The sequence below is a fragment of the Fundulus heteroclitus genome, chromosome 4, assembly GCF_011125445.2.
Source record: "Fundulus heteroclitus isolate FHET01 chromosome 4, MU-UCD_Fhet_4.1, whole genome shotgun sequence".
Lineage (NCBI taxonomy): Eukaryota > Metazoa > Chordata > Actinopteri > Cyprinodontiformes > Fundulidae > Fundulus > Fundulus heteroclitus.
Genome location: NC_046364.1, coordinates 32,756,855 through 32,771,107, shown reverse-complemented (window position 1 = coordinate 32,771,107; position 14,253 = coordinate 32,756,855). Strand labels below are relative to the sequence as shown.

At 38.8% G+C, this 14,253-nt stretch overlaps 1 protein-coding gene across 1 annotated transcript in view; it reads right to left on the bottom strand.

The window, feature by feature from the left end:
- Window positions 1-13,985, bottom strand: part of spon1a (spondin 1a) — an 84,271-nt gene extending 70,286 nt beyond the window's left edge. The window contains exons 1-3 of the mRNA XM_012855129.3: window positions 13,377-13,985; window positions 12,493-12,599; window positions 5,189-5,322 (exon numbers count right to left, since the gene is read on the bottom strand). Coding sequence (XP_012710583.1) covers window positions 5,189-5,322; window positions 12,493-12,599; window positions 13,377-13,608 — 473 coding nt within the window. The 5' untranslated portion in view covers window positions 13,609-13,985. The remainder of the gene's footprint in view (window positions 1-5,188; window positions 5,323-12,492; window positions 12,600-13,376) is intronic.
- Between the last annotated feature and the right edge of the window lie 268 nt (window positions 13,986-14,253).

Genomic DNA, 14,253 nt, shown 5'->3' with positions numbered 1-14,253 from the left:
AAAAAAAAATTAACTGCTATTTAAAGTTCTTCACAAGAACAGACCGGTAAAACAGAGTAAACACATTCATTCAATCCATTGGTTTCCTCGTTTAAGCATTTTTAAAAGGTGCTTTCCCATTACTATTAGTCTGTATTTTTTATTTTATTTTATTCTAGTATGTAATATTTGATTAATTATGATTGTAACTGAAAATGTATAATAGCTGAACTTGAATGCTCTAATTTTGAAAGCACCTACGGTACAATCAGCAATACAAAAGTAGACTAAGTAACTATATTTCAATTTGACCTGCAAATTGAACCTGTTTGTATTATACAGTGCCTTTAGAATACATTTATGGGGAACTGGGACTAAACTCAGTTAAATTTAATGATATTACAGCCAGCCAAGCTGTAAATTAAAGCAACCTCATCTTATTATTTTACAGACTAACTACTATTAGCAATACAAGCTGATAATCAAGCTCTCCACAATTTATGTATTCCAGTTAACATTTCCAACTTTAGCTTTGGAAATGGAAACTTCCAAGCTTAATTGGAGCACAGCGTAAGATTTTACAGACTGCCATTTAACATATACTTTTTCACAAATCAATAATGATAGATCAGACAATAATCCTTTAAATTTTTCTTATTCTAAGTATCTGATTTTATATTGTGGCAAGGTTTTGAAATTTTAATGGCACGCCTGCATATGCTCACCATCTTTCAAACAACAATGCCATGAAGAGAAACTCACTTGTACACGCATGTTTTGGTCTTGCTGTAATAAGCACCGTCTCAAATATAGATCATTCGTAACTCATCTTTTAGTTTTTCCATACTGTGCAATATCACCAGACTGCTGCAGGTAACACTTTAGTTGCCTAATTATCATTCCATTAAAATAAAATTAAAGAAATTCCTTAGCTGAATACTTTACTGGTAACACACAATTTAGCGCAAATAAAAGTACTTTTCCATGTTACACTGCATCTCAGCAAAATGGTTGCAAAAATGTAAAACAAGAATTTCAAAACATTTGTTTTAAGATATATATGAAGGCTAAAATTATTTTTTTTCTTATGTCACTCACCAGTCCGTCTCAACTGCAGCGCTATAAGTTATTTCAGCTTGTTTGTATGTACAGTTTAAGGCCAGGATGGCCTCTCAGCGTGAATGAAATGGTTCAAGGTAAGCGACACCACCACCACATCTCTAATTGTTCAGGCTTTAATTCAATCTTACCCAATTTTCTCAAATCTCCATGAGAGGGAGGAGCAAGATCTGCCTCACTGCTTGCCCACTTCCCTGGGCTGGCCAGACAATCAGACAGAGTAATGCTTATTTAACATCCAATTTAAATTCCATCTCACTTTCCTGGATCCACGGTACCACCGATTGCAATCATCCCGAAAGAGCACTGATTCTGTCTGAGCCTCTGTATGTGTGTGTGCATGCGTGCGTGTGTGTGTGTGTGTGTGCGTGTGTGTGTGTGTGTGTGTGTGTGTGTGTGTGTGTGGATGGTGGTGTCCCCCTAATAGACTAAAACTGTGAAAGCAAACAGCAAGACAAAATTTGGTGAATTTAGGTAAGAAAAGATCTTATTTAATTGGATCTTCTCTAGATGTGACCTTCAATAAAATTATTTTCTAACTTTAATCTTTCACAACAACCCACTGGGCCAAAATGTAATTAAAGCTGCAAACAGCATTGTCGTATTTTTGTTCCATTTTGTTAAGTTAAAAGAAGTGGACATATTGGATGTAAGGACATACTTAATTTCTAGTTTTCATGTCCTCTTTGATTATCATATCAATTTGTTCATTGAGATAGAGGTGTGTGCTTGTAGTACTGGTGTCACACCAACCTCCATAGTGGAGAGGAATATTACAGATAAATTGGCTCTCACCTACAAATGGAAATATAAAAGATCATGGTTACTTTAATGGCAATGTTCTGGTTGTGTGAAAAGACAAGGGTGTAATTAGCCACAGTGATTTAGCACCTCTTGACTTGACTAGCTGTACGTGTTCTTGCAAGACAATTTGATCTTATCCTTGATTTTATACTAACGTGCCATAATAAAAACCCTACTAAGTACCCCAAGAAATGCTGTGTATCCAACAAGTTTAGATTTTACAAAACATTGTGGAGTTATATAACGTATATAACGTAGCATTTTTATGTCCTAAGGGGATTGTCATTGCCTTAAGAGATGTGCCTTGACACCTCATTTCAGGTTTAAAACAGTTAAAACATGAGGAATTGTTCAAGAAAAATACTAATACTAAAAGTGGGCAAAAAAGGAAGAAAAATATTAAAAATCACATAAGAGCGCTTGAATTAAGTAACAGTGGGCTCATGCCCAAAAGGTCTGTGCAATGTTTTTAACAGAGTTTTTTTTTTAACTGATGCATGTAAAGCTGCATACAAAAAAAGTGCACTTGTCTTTCTGAATAGTTGCCATAGGTTTACCTAAGTTAGGGGAGGATGATTTTCTGCAAAATGAATTGCACCTTCATGTGAAGAGGGCATGTTTTGTACCGTTTACATTTTCAGTTTTCAGTGAGTGTGATAATTACTGCCAATCAGACAGAGGTTGAATGCAATTGCAAAAAACTTTTTTTCTTGAAGGAAACACACTTTTCTGGATACTGTGCTCTCCCTGCATTTATTGTTTTGTTATTTAGACCATATAACAGAAATATAACAATACAAATAAAAATAAATTCACTATTTAAAAAGTAAGTTATCTCAATATCTTCTTAATTTTAGCGCAGGCTTCTATTTCATCCCTCTTTGGCAGTTTTAAGCTATGTTTTAACATCTTACTGTGGACGTGCTCTCTACCAGCTGGTGTGTCTAATATGCTGACCCAAACCGTTCAGCCAAGAAAGACCAATGGCTTATGTAACATTAATGTTAAACTGTAACTGAACTCTGTGTTTTTAAGCCTTAACAAAATCAACAACAAAAACCTAAACGTCAGCCTAACTGAAACACCCAGGTGACTGTAGCATAATTATAAAGGAGGGGTGATTCAAATCTTTACACATATCAACAGCGTATTACAATTGTTAATGTAGAGTTAAAGACAAAGTTTTGTAAGAGCTGCTGAAGAAAGATGAAAAATATGTGATTTCATTGTAACAATCTTAAAATAGATTGTAAAGTTTTCAAGCGTTTGCTCTTGACTTTATGACGTTGAATGTGCATCCTGGCCTGGCCCTATCATCATGGACAAACCAAGGACAAAATCATACCGCAAGGTTCAGTTTTTCCAGCTGAAAGAGCAATAATTATACTGTAGAACGGCAAAGTTTAGGGCACAACACGTCAGTCACTGGTGCTTTCAGCAAAGCACAAACCCACACTTTGTGTACACGCTTGCAGTTTTCTGTGCAAGTCTTTTGTTGATACCCAATAATATTCTAGAGGCAGGCACCCCAGACAGGCATTGACAAAGAGGTTTAGATTTGTGGAGTAAAATTAAAAAATTCAAAACTAACGTTTACAATGGTAATGGATATTATTTCCCTCTGCTAATCTCCAGTCAAGCAAGGCGCATTGTTGTTAGTTCTTGTGTATGTATAAGTTGACTGTAAGGTGGGGCTATACGCCTGACGGTTTCACTCATAGAGATACTGTGACTCATGCTGCCAAATACCAGGTATTTATGTAAAGAAAAGAAAACTCCACCGAAGAAATACAGGGGCTTAACTTTTCCAATCAATGACACTATTAGGACGTCTGAGTTGTTGCAGCCCAAAGGCATAGGGAAACCTTGCCATCATCATAATTGTCTTGCAGGTACGGTGGAGGGCTGAGACAAATAATTACTGCCAGACCATAATTATGAGTCTCACAGGCAACTCTTTTTAAAACCACTGAGTCTTTGTCCCCATTTGTCTCTGAGCCGGTATTAAAGGCACAGCTCTTTATGAGCTGAATGCAGTGTCATACCTATGAACTCCTTTTTTTTCCCCCCTGCATCCTTGCATTTTACTCAATGCAATGCCATCTCCCCACTGGTCTCTGTGTAGAGTTTAGAGGTGACATAAACCCCGAACTGTTATGAGGAAAGTATTGGCAACATCATCCGATATGGTGACAAAACACATCAAAAGGGCTCAAAAATAAAGGAAGAAGACAAGAAAAAAGAGAGTAGCAAGCAGAATAAGGAAAAGCTCAGAGGTTGGGGAGACCACTCAGCTCGGGACATGGGAAATGAAAGCCACAGAAAGAACAAAAGAAACTCATCATACTGCAGCTTTCAAATAAAAGCATCCATTACTTAAAGTGCAATGTTTTTTTATTGCCTCCTGTGTCATCAGACAACATAACAGAAAAAAAAACAGTATGCTTTACCAGTTAAATAAGGCATTGATCGCAGTCTGGTGTGAAACCAGATACCATGCTGCCTTTCCACCACCTGCACTTTCATTATTTTCAGCAGGAATAAAAAGGGGTAAAAAGAAGATGTTTGTCATAATCTATTTTCAAGTACAGGCAAGCAAGCCCACCGAGGCTTAAAGCTCCCAAAGTGATTGGTGGCAATCGGTTGTGTAACTGAGAACGACGGTTAATAGTTTATGATGCCAAGGGGGGGAAAAAAGATAAAACAGTGAGCATTTTAATGTGTTTTACCTAGGTTGGGAAGGAATAAAATAAAATTGTTTTACAGTTCATGTGGACTTACATATGCATGTGGGTGGTACGTCTCATAATCCCATGGAGATGGAAAACCTGATTAAGGCTAGACCATGAGCAACATTTAAATTAGTTTAGAACTAAAGCAAGCTTACGCTAGATGATTTGTTTGAGTTAATGGTTTCCTGCAAAATATAAATTTGTGTAATCATCAATCATCAGGAAATAATTCTGGTATACACAGTTATCCTAAGAAATAAATATTCTAATTAATACATTTTTAATTTTTAATTTAATTAAACTCATGATACCCATTTTTATGGGTAAATCACAAGCCATGTGAGCTTTGTTTTAAAGAGAAACTGTTTTGATAACCTTTAATAATTGGCACTGAGCAAAGCACGAAAAAAATCACTAAGAGCAGAGGTCCAAAGATCAATTGAAATTGTATTTAATCATAATAAAGTAAAGTGCAATAAGTAGGTTAGAGTGCAGTGTGTCTGCTAAGTGGTAGAGCTGAGGACTTGCCTCAGCATCCCCTGCTGTATACGTACTTGAGAAGAACACAGCCGGTGCCACTAGGGGGCGCAGTCCAAAACACTTGGATATTGCTCCGCCTGCGAGGAGTGCTCTCTGTCACTGCAGGGGGACAATTGGTCATAAACTGTGTCTCTTCCTCGTCAATTATCTGCAATCCAAACAAAGACACAGAAATTAGTCATCAACACAAATGCTCAGAGGCAAGACTCCAACAACATCCACACCACATTTGCTCTCTCTCTGTAAGCTTGCTAAAGTGTCGGGATACAGAATCTGTAGTTAATCAAATTGACAAGTAACATGCATCCGTCTCAAACATTGAAATATATTAGTTCACCACGGTCTTTTCTTACAGTCATAAAAACACAAAGACATCTAAGTATCCTGTGATATTTGGCACCTCAAGCCTTGTACATAATGAGAAAAGGTCTCAACTCATCTGATTTGCCTTTTCTCTAGATTCCACAAATAGCAATGCAACATCATGGAAAATCTATGTTTCCACAACTTTACTCAGCTTTGGCCATTATATCTTCCCCTCATTTTGTTTCTGCATCTTCACCTGCTGAACGCATATATTATAATATTTCTGCCTGGGTATCTTCCTTTGGTACAGCTCTGTGGTCAGTGTATGGCAAATGCTAATCTTCAGGATGGTGTACATCTCCGTAAACTGTAATGCCTACACTAGACGTACTTAAATCTTTCAGTACTGTTAAAAAGTGAACAGTGTATCATACTGCTCACTTTTTGAAACTTCTTTGTTTTTAAGTGTTATATAAAGTTTACAATGACATTGACAACAAAGTACGCATTAAGGATTTCAAAAGGTTGTGCTATGGCAGCTGCTCTATGTGATCAGAATATATGTCCAGCCTTCACTGCCCACGTGCATTAATTATCCTTCTGTGTTCATGACCCTCTATCAACTCACTGATTGACCCGTACCAGAGTCATTTCATAGATACTAAGAGCTACATACCTGAAGAACCACAAAAGGTTGTGGAGTGACCTACTCATTACAATCTTATCCAAGATGCCACCCCACTCCATTATGGAGTATATTTACATAATTTACAGAATTACCTATATAAAAGCAGACCTCTTGAAAACATAGCACATCTCTTAGTACAAAGAGCATTTTAACCTTGTTCTAAAAAGGTTGTAAAATTTTGCATAAATCTAGCATAACAGATATAACTCAGATGTACTTATTCTAATATATGTTGTCGTTTTTAGACATTAACCACGCCGTGTCTCAGTTTTTTTCTCACTCAAAACAATCCATATTAATTTAAAAACAAATAAAAGACACTCAGCTGAAGTTCACTACTGCTCACCAATACGTATGAAACAGTATGGAAATGCAATGTTTTTTTTTTTTTGTGTGTGTAAAAAGTCATCACGTTACCAGTTTAATCTTAACATAAATGTCTGCATAATTATTGGCAGCAGGAGTAGTTGCAATATTTTCCTATTTTCATCACCCTCTCACCCAACACTCTCAGAATATCTTCTGTATTAAATGATAGCAGTCAAGGATGAAACGGAGCCTGCAGCCTGAACACACCATGCACCCGGCATTCACACTGTTCGATTTTATGAGCAGAGAGGATATTAGGAGCAGTTTAATTAGCTTTATGCCATGTGTAGTTTATGGAATTTTAGAATAAAGAATCTGTATTGTCATTATGTGTTACCATAATGAAATTTTGCATGAGACAGACATCAGCTCAGGATGCACACAGATTACATATAACACACAAGACATAATGTTTCCACACCCTCTTTCACACATTTATACATGGATAAGGTTTGGTGCATAGAGGCTATAAACAGAGGGAGTGTGGTTTTGGCTGCTCTGCCGAGTGTAATCAGACGCCAATAAGTCTGACCAGTTAGAAACCAGTTACATAGACAGACTAGACCATGCTGCAGCAAAATAATTTAGCTAAAGGTTTACTTTAGCTCGCTAGACAGCTTAGAGAAGGTCGCTCCTGTAGTTTAGATCTACACGTGATGAGCACTGGCAATGTCCAGGGTGCCCAGTCTACCCCGGGGCAGTTGTGGCTACAAATGTAGTTTACCACCGCCAGCGTGTGAATGTGTACGTGAATGGGTGAATGATTGAATGTAGCGTGAAGCGCTTTGGATAAAGCCCTAAACAAGTACAGCCCATTTACCATTAAATAAAGTCTGAATGGTATTTATCAATATTATTCTACAACCATAGCAATCAGCAAAACCAAGAACGTTTGTGCGGGCTACAGCCGGAACTCAGGAAGCAAAGGAAGGAGAACAAACAAACAAAACATGTTAATATGAGCAAGAGCACAGAAATGCATAGTACAGAATATGTTTTATAGACGATCGTACGAGCTCTCTACTTTGGCATCGCGTTGATATTTTCCAGTCCCTCAAGGATGTTGCAATGTTTTTTGTTTTTGTGATTGTTGCAGCCTAAAATGACTGGTTTTGTGGCACCTTTTTCAAAAACCTGTTGTCAAAGTTGCACATTTTCTAAGCTTAATTTTTGACATAATGTTGTCTTACAAGTTGGAATTGCTGTATCTTCTTGAGATAGCACGCTAAAAAAGTTATTGTGCCAGATAAATGATGTATATAAAAAAAAGTTACATTAATTTAGGGAGGGAGAAGGTGAGTGAGGGGTGTGGTCAAGCTGGGGGAGAAAGGATAATATTAAGGATTTTTTTTGGTCACAGCATGTTACAGTGGGGAGATTTCTTTTGGCCACTCCGGCTAACAGTATGCATAGTAACGACAAACAGACAGGCAATCACCCATTTGTTGCAACTGGGATGTTAAGGAAATTAATTTGCGGTTCATTCTTAAAACTAAACTTGTGCTTTGTAAACACGGGAAAAAAACCCGTTGTGTTTCATATATCTGCATGCAACTCCAATCCACACGCCCTGCCACACGTTTTGCCACTTTTTGCTGCGAGCTACCCACTAGGCAGCAGCTCGGGGATAACGTTAAATAAAAGAAAGGTTGCCCTTTTTCATACATCACGCCAGTCAAGTTAAAACCCAACATATTAATCAATTAAATTTCCCCAGGTGCCCCGGAAGCACGTTGAAAGTAGAAATGTAAGAGGATGTTTGTCAGATTTGAAGAAAAGTTGTGATTACTGGTAAGAACAGCAAACATTGCGAATGATGTGTGAATCTGCGTTAAAGGTAAAGTGGACGATTGTTCCAGAAATGTAGGTAAGAAACGGCCAAGTCCCTTTTTGAATAACTATGTATGTGCAAGACCATCCTACCTGCTCTTCTGCTCCTCAGGGGGATTGCTAAAAAAAAATCTCCCAAATCCACTCTGGTCTTATTTCTTTCTTCTGAGGCCTTTCTCTGCTTCTCATAAACATGAACGTGGTTTGCTTCTTGTGACTCTCGGCCATTTTCAAAGTACAAGGTAAGAGCAATGAACAGCTAACGCCAAAGCTAACTGGAACCAGCAACACCAGAAGTGCGCATGCTAAGCCAGCAAGCAGAAACTAACAAGGAAAGTGCACACACAGTGGCGTTACGTGAGCGCGTCAGAATGATTGGAATGTGGGACAATCAATAGATAAGGTGATACCTCCAGAACTCAAAGCCGAAAAAGATTGCCCACTGCACCTTTAAAAGTTGTGATCGCAACATTGCAACTTCCTGGACGTACTGATTTTCTAATCCTTCATGATTTAGGGTCTACATATCTTCCATCCCTATCTTTACCCCACTGTGAAATTGCCACCCACTTTTAATTTTTTTTCTGACTTTTAAGAGGACTCTGAGGGGTTTCAAGACCTGCCAACCAATATACCTTAAGTTATACCTTCTGAGTAAAATATCAATACTGTATCTGGAGGGTTTTGGAAACAAAAGCCCGAAAACCTGAAAAGGCAATGACCTTTTAGAGAAAACACGGCACAGCCAATACAAAAACAGCTGTACACTTGGCAAGGCTCATAATGCATGATGGCCTCTCTACTTTGGCACACACTTGACATACTGAGTATCTCGCTGATTTTAACTCAACAACACAAAACTAGATAAGTTGTGGCAGTGATGTAAAATTTGCTGCCCAGAGGCCAAGGATGCGTTTGATTGGAAGACACACTGTTGCAGCAAAAACAAAGAACTTTCACACTCCATAAAGCTGTCAGCAGTGAATTTTCTTTGTCATGCCATGTTATGAATGACTTCCTTTTAGAAATGTTGGTGGGCGTCTGTGTGTGTTAGAAAGAGTCAAAAGCAATGTCCACCCATTGAACTGTGTGTGTGTGCGTCTGCGCGCGCGTGCGTGCGCATGCATGGTGTGTGTATTTAGCCTCTATGGGTCTAACAGATTACTCCCCCACTTCGGTGCATGTTCCCATGGTTTCAAAGAGGCATCCTGAACCAGCCTGGCAGAGCCAAAACATATGTTAAAACCCAGTGGAGTCTTATGGAAATGCATTGAACACCAGCTGCACAAAGAACCAACCAATTTGCTGCAAAACGACCCATCACCCCTTTTTTTCTGTTTTAAAGTCCTCAGCTTAGTTTTGCTCTAGCTGCAGGTCAAGCCTTAACAGAACCATTCAAAACCAATGTGAAAAAGAAAACATGGGGATGCAAAAAAAAAAAATAAATAAATAAAAAATTTGATACGAAAAGCCAAATCTGCTAAAGCTACACCAAGTCAATAATGTCACCCTTTGCTACAGCCACAGAGCAATTTTCCTTTTCTTGTCCTATTATGTCAGCCTGCTGAGAAGTAATGTTTCATCAGACATCGCCAACATTCCCTGCTGCTTTACAGTCCTGCCAAAGACCATACAGACAAACACAGTGGCAGCTGACCTCCCCAGAGAGCTCAATAAAAGTGCTTTTCATCAAGTCAGGAGCTGTTCAGAGATGGCTGGGATCAGGCACACCAGCAGATTTCAAATGAGCTGTATGTTAAATAAACCTTGGCATCTTCTGTTGAAGCATCTCTTTCCTTTCTTTCCACAACTAAACCCCAGTCAACTCAACTTACTTTATAATAACTAATTTGTGTGCTCTTTTTATGGAATAAAGGACAAAACTAACTGACCAGGTGATGATATTTGCTGCTTTTAAATAACTCATAGCTTCTACAACCTTGGCAAGAGTCTAGCATGCCCACTATTTGTTTCTTATTTTATGCTAGCATTTAAAAAGTTATGGTCACACATCTGCCTATTTCTTCTCTCCTTCAACACTCAAGCATATGTGTAACAATGTGACCAAATGTGAGTCAATCTAAGAAATAATTTCCTTTTTACCCCTGAGGGCTGAGCAGGAGCATGAAATCCATTGCAATGACAAACTAAATATAAAAAAAACAGAGTTTTTAATGTTAGCATTGAATAACGAGAGATGACATGCGCATGGGACAAAAATAAAATCCTCAAATCCGTCTCTCCCTCAAATCAAAGTTCAAAGATGCCACAGCACAACACACCCGGAGACTACTCTGCAAATATCTAGATGAATTGTACTGCAGGCCCTTTTAAAAAGGATAGCAACTAAAAACAAAAATTACAAATGCTGCTGACCCTCAACATTGAGGCTTTTCTACATGTTGATAAATCAGGTAAACAACCTCTCCACTGCAAAAACTAGCTGCAAAATATGTACATCTCACTTGACATTGCAGTGCCAATAACGATTCCAAAGTATGAATGCATTGTCTGTTAGGATCATTGTGTATATATTTTAAGTGTAATATTCAAACTGTGCAATTCAATAATATAATTAGCAGATTGCATTTAACAGTATGGCCAAACCTTGTCTCAAGATTTAAATGACTGAGACACTAAAGCTCACTGAAGTGATAAATAAAAACCAATATCATCATCTCACTGATTAACAAAAAAGACATTGAAGTTATATGTACAGATATTCTAGATTGTCATTTAGCCTTTTTGCTTTTTTATTCAGTAGTTCATTCACGTTTATAATGATGGAGCCTTAAATAATAATCATGTGACTTAGTTCTTCTAAAATCCTTAAAAACAACCTGACCTTGTTTCCTCCACGTACAAGAAGCAACTTTTAGACTTGACCTGTTCTACAAAGGAATGAACAATCACCACCTTATTCACCCACTCATACGTGTTCATGCATGAATTCTAATTTAATACCATTTTGATTCAGAATTTTCTTACAAATTGTGCACATTTACACACAGATGAAGACACCAAGGACAACATGAATTCCTAAATCTATCTAATAGTCATTTTGGCATCATAAGGTTCTGAGGCTCGATTTGACAACTCCGTACAATACGGATAACCGCTCCAAAAACGTAATCACAGCATTAAGTCTCGCAACAACGGGTAAATGTTTTAAGTTTGCTGAAACAATTCTATTTACTTTAGTACAATAAACTGTCATTGGCATAATCCAAAAACACAACCACAATAAACTGAAGAGGAATACATGTCATTTTAATGTTAAGGATGATCACTGTAGTCAAATAAGCTTAAATCGGAAATAAATGTGACTACATATGAAATCTCTACTCTCCCACATACTTATAAAGCGACAACCAGAAGATATTTTCTCAACCACACACCACATCTCGCACTGCATTACAATTACAAAAGCCCCACGCATTTGTCCATCATCACATTAGCACACCGTGGGAGCACCAGTTCTCGTCTCCTTCTATTTTCTTCTTTTTGAACTTGTGGCCTCTCTCTGATCCCTCCCTCGTCCCTTAAATACTCAGCTTGAACCTGTTTTCATAAAACTCTAATTAGCCTGTGAAGCGCTCTAATTGTACACTACACCACGTATATCATCACTCATGAATAAATGATTTATTTGACTTTACATGTGTTTAGGTCAACAACGGCCCTGGCAAACAAAGGCAGCGTGATAATGAGCTGACGGTTGGCTCTTCTCATATTCTAAATCGAGCCTGTTAGAACATGTGAGGTGGAACCATCCATATCATAAATGTAAAAGCAGGGCAGCTGAAGTCAAACACGCAGATGACAGTTTTCCATTCCAACATGTGGATAGTATTTTCTCCCACTGACAGTTACAAATGTTTCACATCTAAAAGATGTCGCACATAATGCCTACACCACCGTTTAAAAGCACAATCTCTTTTTTTTTTTTTTACCAGATTTTTTTTATCACTACTCTATCTCAACATCTGCAGCATGCCTGTGTAAATTGTCAGTTAGCCGGGTCATGGCAACAGCAAACATGGTTAAATAGGAGGCAACCGGACTTTCGAAGGTCCGGTTGCCCCAATTCAAGCCCGTTTGCTATATCTGCAGCTGATTCATTACCTGGAAATTTCCAGCATAGTCCTCGTCCTTGTCTCCTTCTGCACCCTCCTTCAGGGCAATGAGGGTGAACCCTCTAAAGTAAGAGGGGCTGGTTGCAGTCAGACTCACTTTATGAGGGGGAAAAAAACAAGAGTGAAAGCAAGCATTAATTTACAGAGAACTGGGGTAAACTATAATATTGAATCAAAACACAGAAACTGTGGGCTCAGTTAACAATCTAGAACATAAAAAAACATTTCCATCATCTGGAGATTGCTGCAAGTAAACTGCCAGCAAAGCCAAGACCTTAAACAAATGATTTAAATCAGGGGCAAAACAATATTCTTAAACATTAAGCTGTAGATCATTTAAAAGAAGATATCAATAACATTATGAATTAGGACTTCAAATTAATTTTCCGTGTCACGCTGGGATAATCTTTTTACAGTTTAGACATGAACTAAATTTAAAAGCAACTGAAATGATCCAGCTGAAACATGTTTTTGTTGTTTTGCCCCTGCATCAGAAGGGCATAAGCCTTAAGCGTCAGAGCAGATGGCACATTTGAGCCGGGGACCCTTAACTTTGGCTGCAGACAAAAACAAGCAGATCAGGTCAAATCCCGGGTTGAATAAATGTATATATATATATTTAAAAAATGGTTATACCAACCAAAGTCAGTGCCATAATCCCATGAGTTCAGAGAGTGAATTTCAAGATTAGATCGAAAATAACGTACAGACTCTTTAAATGTAAAATCAAATCAGCCAAAGTTGATTCAACCCTAACTGTTCGTACACTGTCTGCTGTTGTGAAACGGCATCCAGTAAATGCGTTGCGACTAAATTGCTCGGGAACTTCTTTCAAGTTTTAGCAGATGGGCTTGGTATTCACAGATCGCCCACCTCTGTATGTGCTCCCCGGCTGGTAGCGCTCAGGATCTCCCTCAACCTCCAGCTGAAACTCGTTGTTGACCTCCTTCCGATTGCTCTGAGCCCGTAAAACCCGACTGCAGTAGCTGTCCGCCTTCACGGCTCTGTCGAAGGGCTCCTCGGTGAACGCAAACGTATTGCAAGCGGCGGAGGAGATACAACAGAGCAGGAGTACACTCCGTGGATACAGTCGGGTTGGTAACATTTCGCAAATGTCACCACTCTTAAGTTAAAGAGGAGATAAAAAAAATGGATGTTAGAGACGCGGTGCCTCTGCCCTGTTTTTCACTCCAACTTGCCAGCTGCTGAAGTGGACGTGTGCGCTCTCAGCGGGGCAGATCCATCCTGGTATGAATGAGAGAGACGAGGATGAGGGCTGGCTACTAGGACGCGCCGTGAGCTTTCCCTTGTAAGAGCGGCGCGTTGAGCAGAAGAGCGGGGGTCCGGGAAAGTGGCAGAGTTTGCAATGAACGTCGCGTAGCTGTCTCTGGGGCCACGGATACTACAAACCTTCCGGGTGGCTTGGACCAACCAACAAGCGCGCAAAGACAACCACTGAGCGCACAGCTACGCGTTTGACTGACTGGAACTGAGCGCTCCGAGCAAGTCTGTGCGTATGCGCTTAATCTCCTAAAGGGAAAAGATACAGAAAGGGAAAAAAAATCAAATATGCTGGTTTCAGTGACCAATTGAGCCTCTAACACTACTTATTTCTGACAAGGAACATATAAACATACGTTTCGAGCACTCATGACCCAATGCCTGCGAGCGAATGGTGCAAGTTACATAAGTGAGATGTTGACAAATGTCTCAGTTGTAAACCTAAAAAAGAAAAGCTTCATTGCTTGAA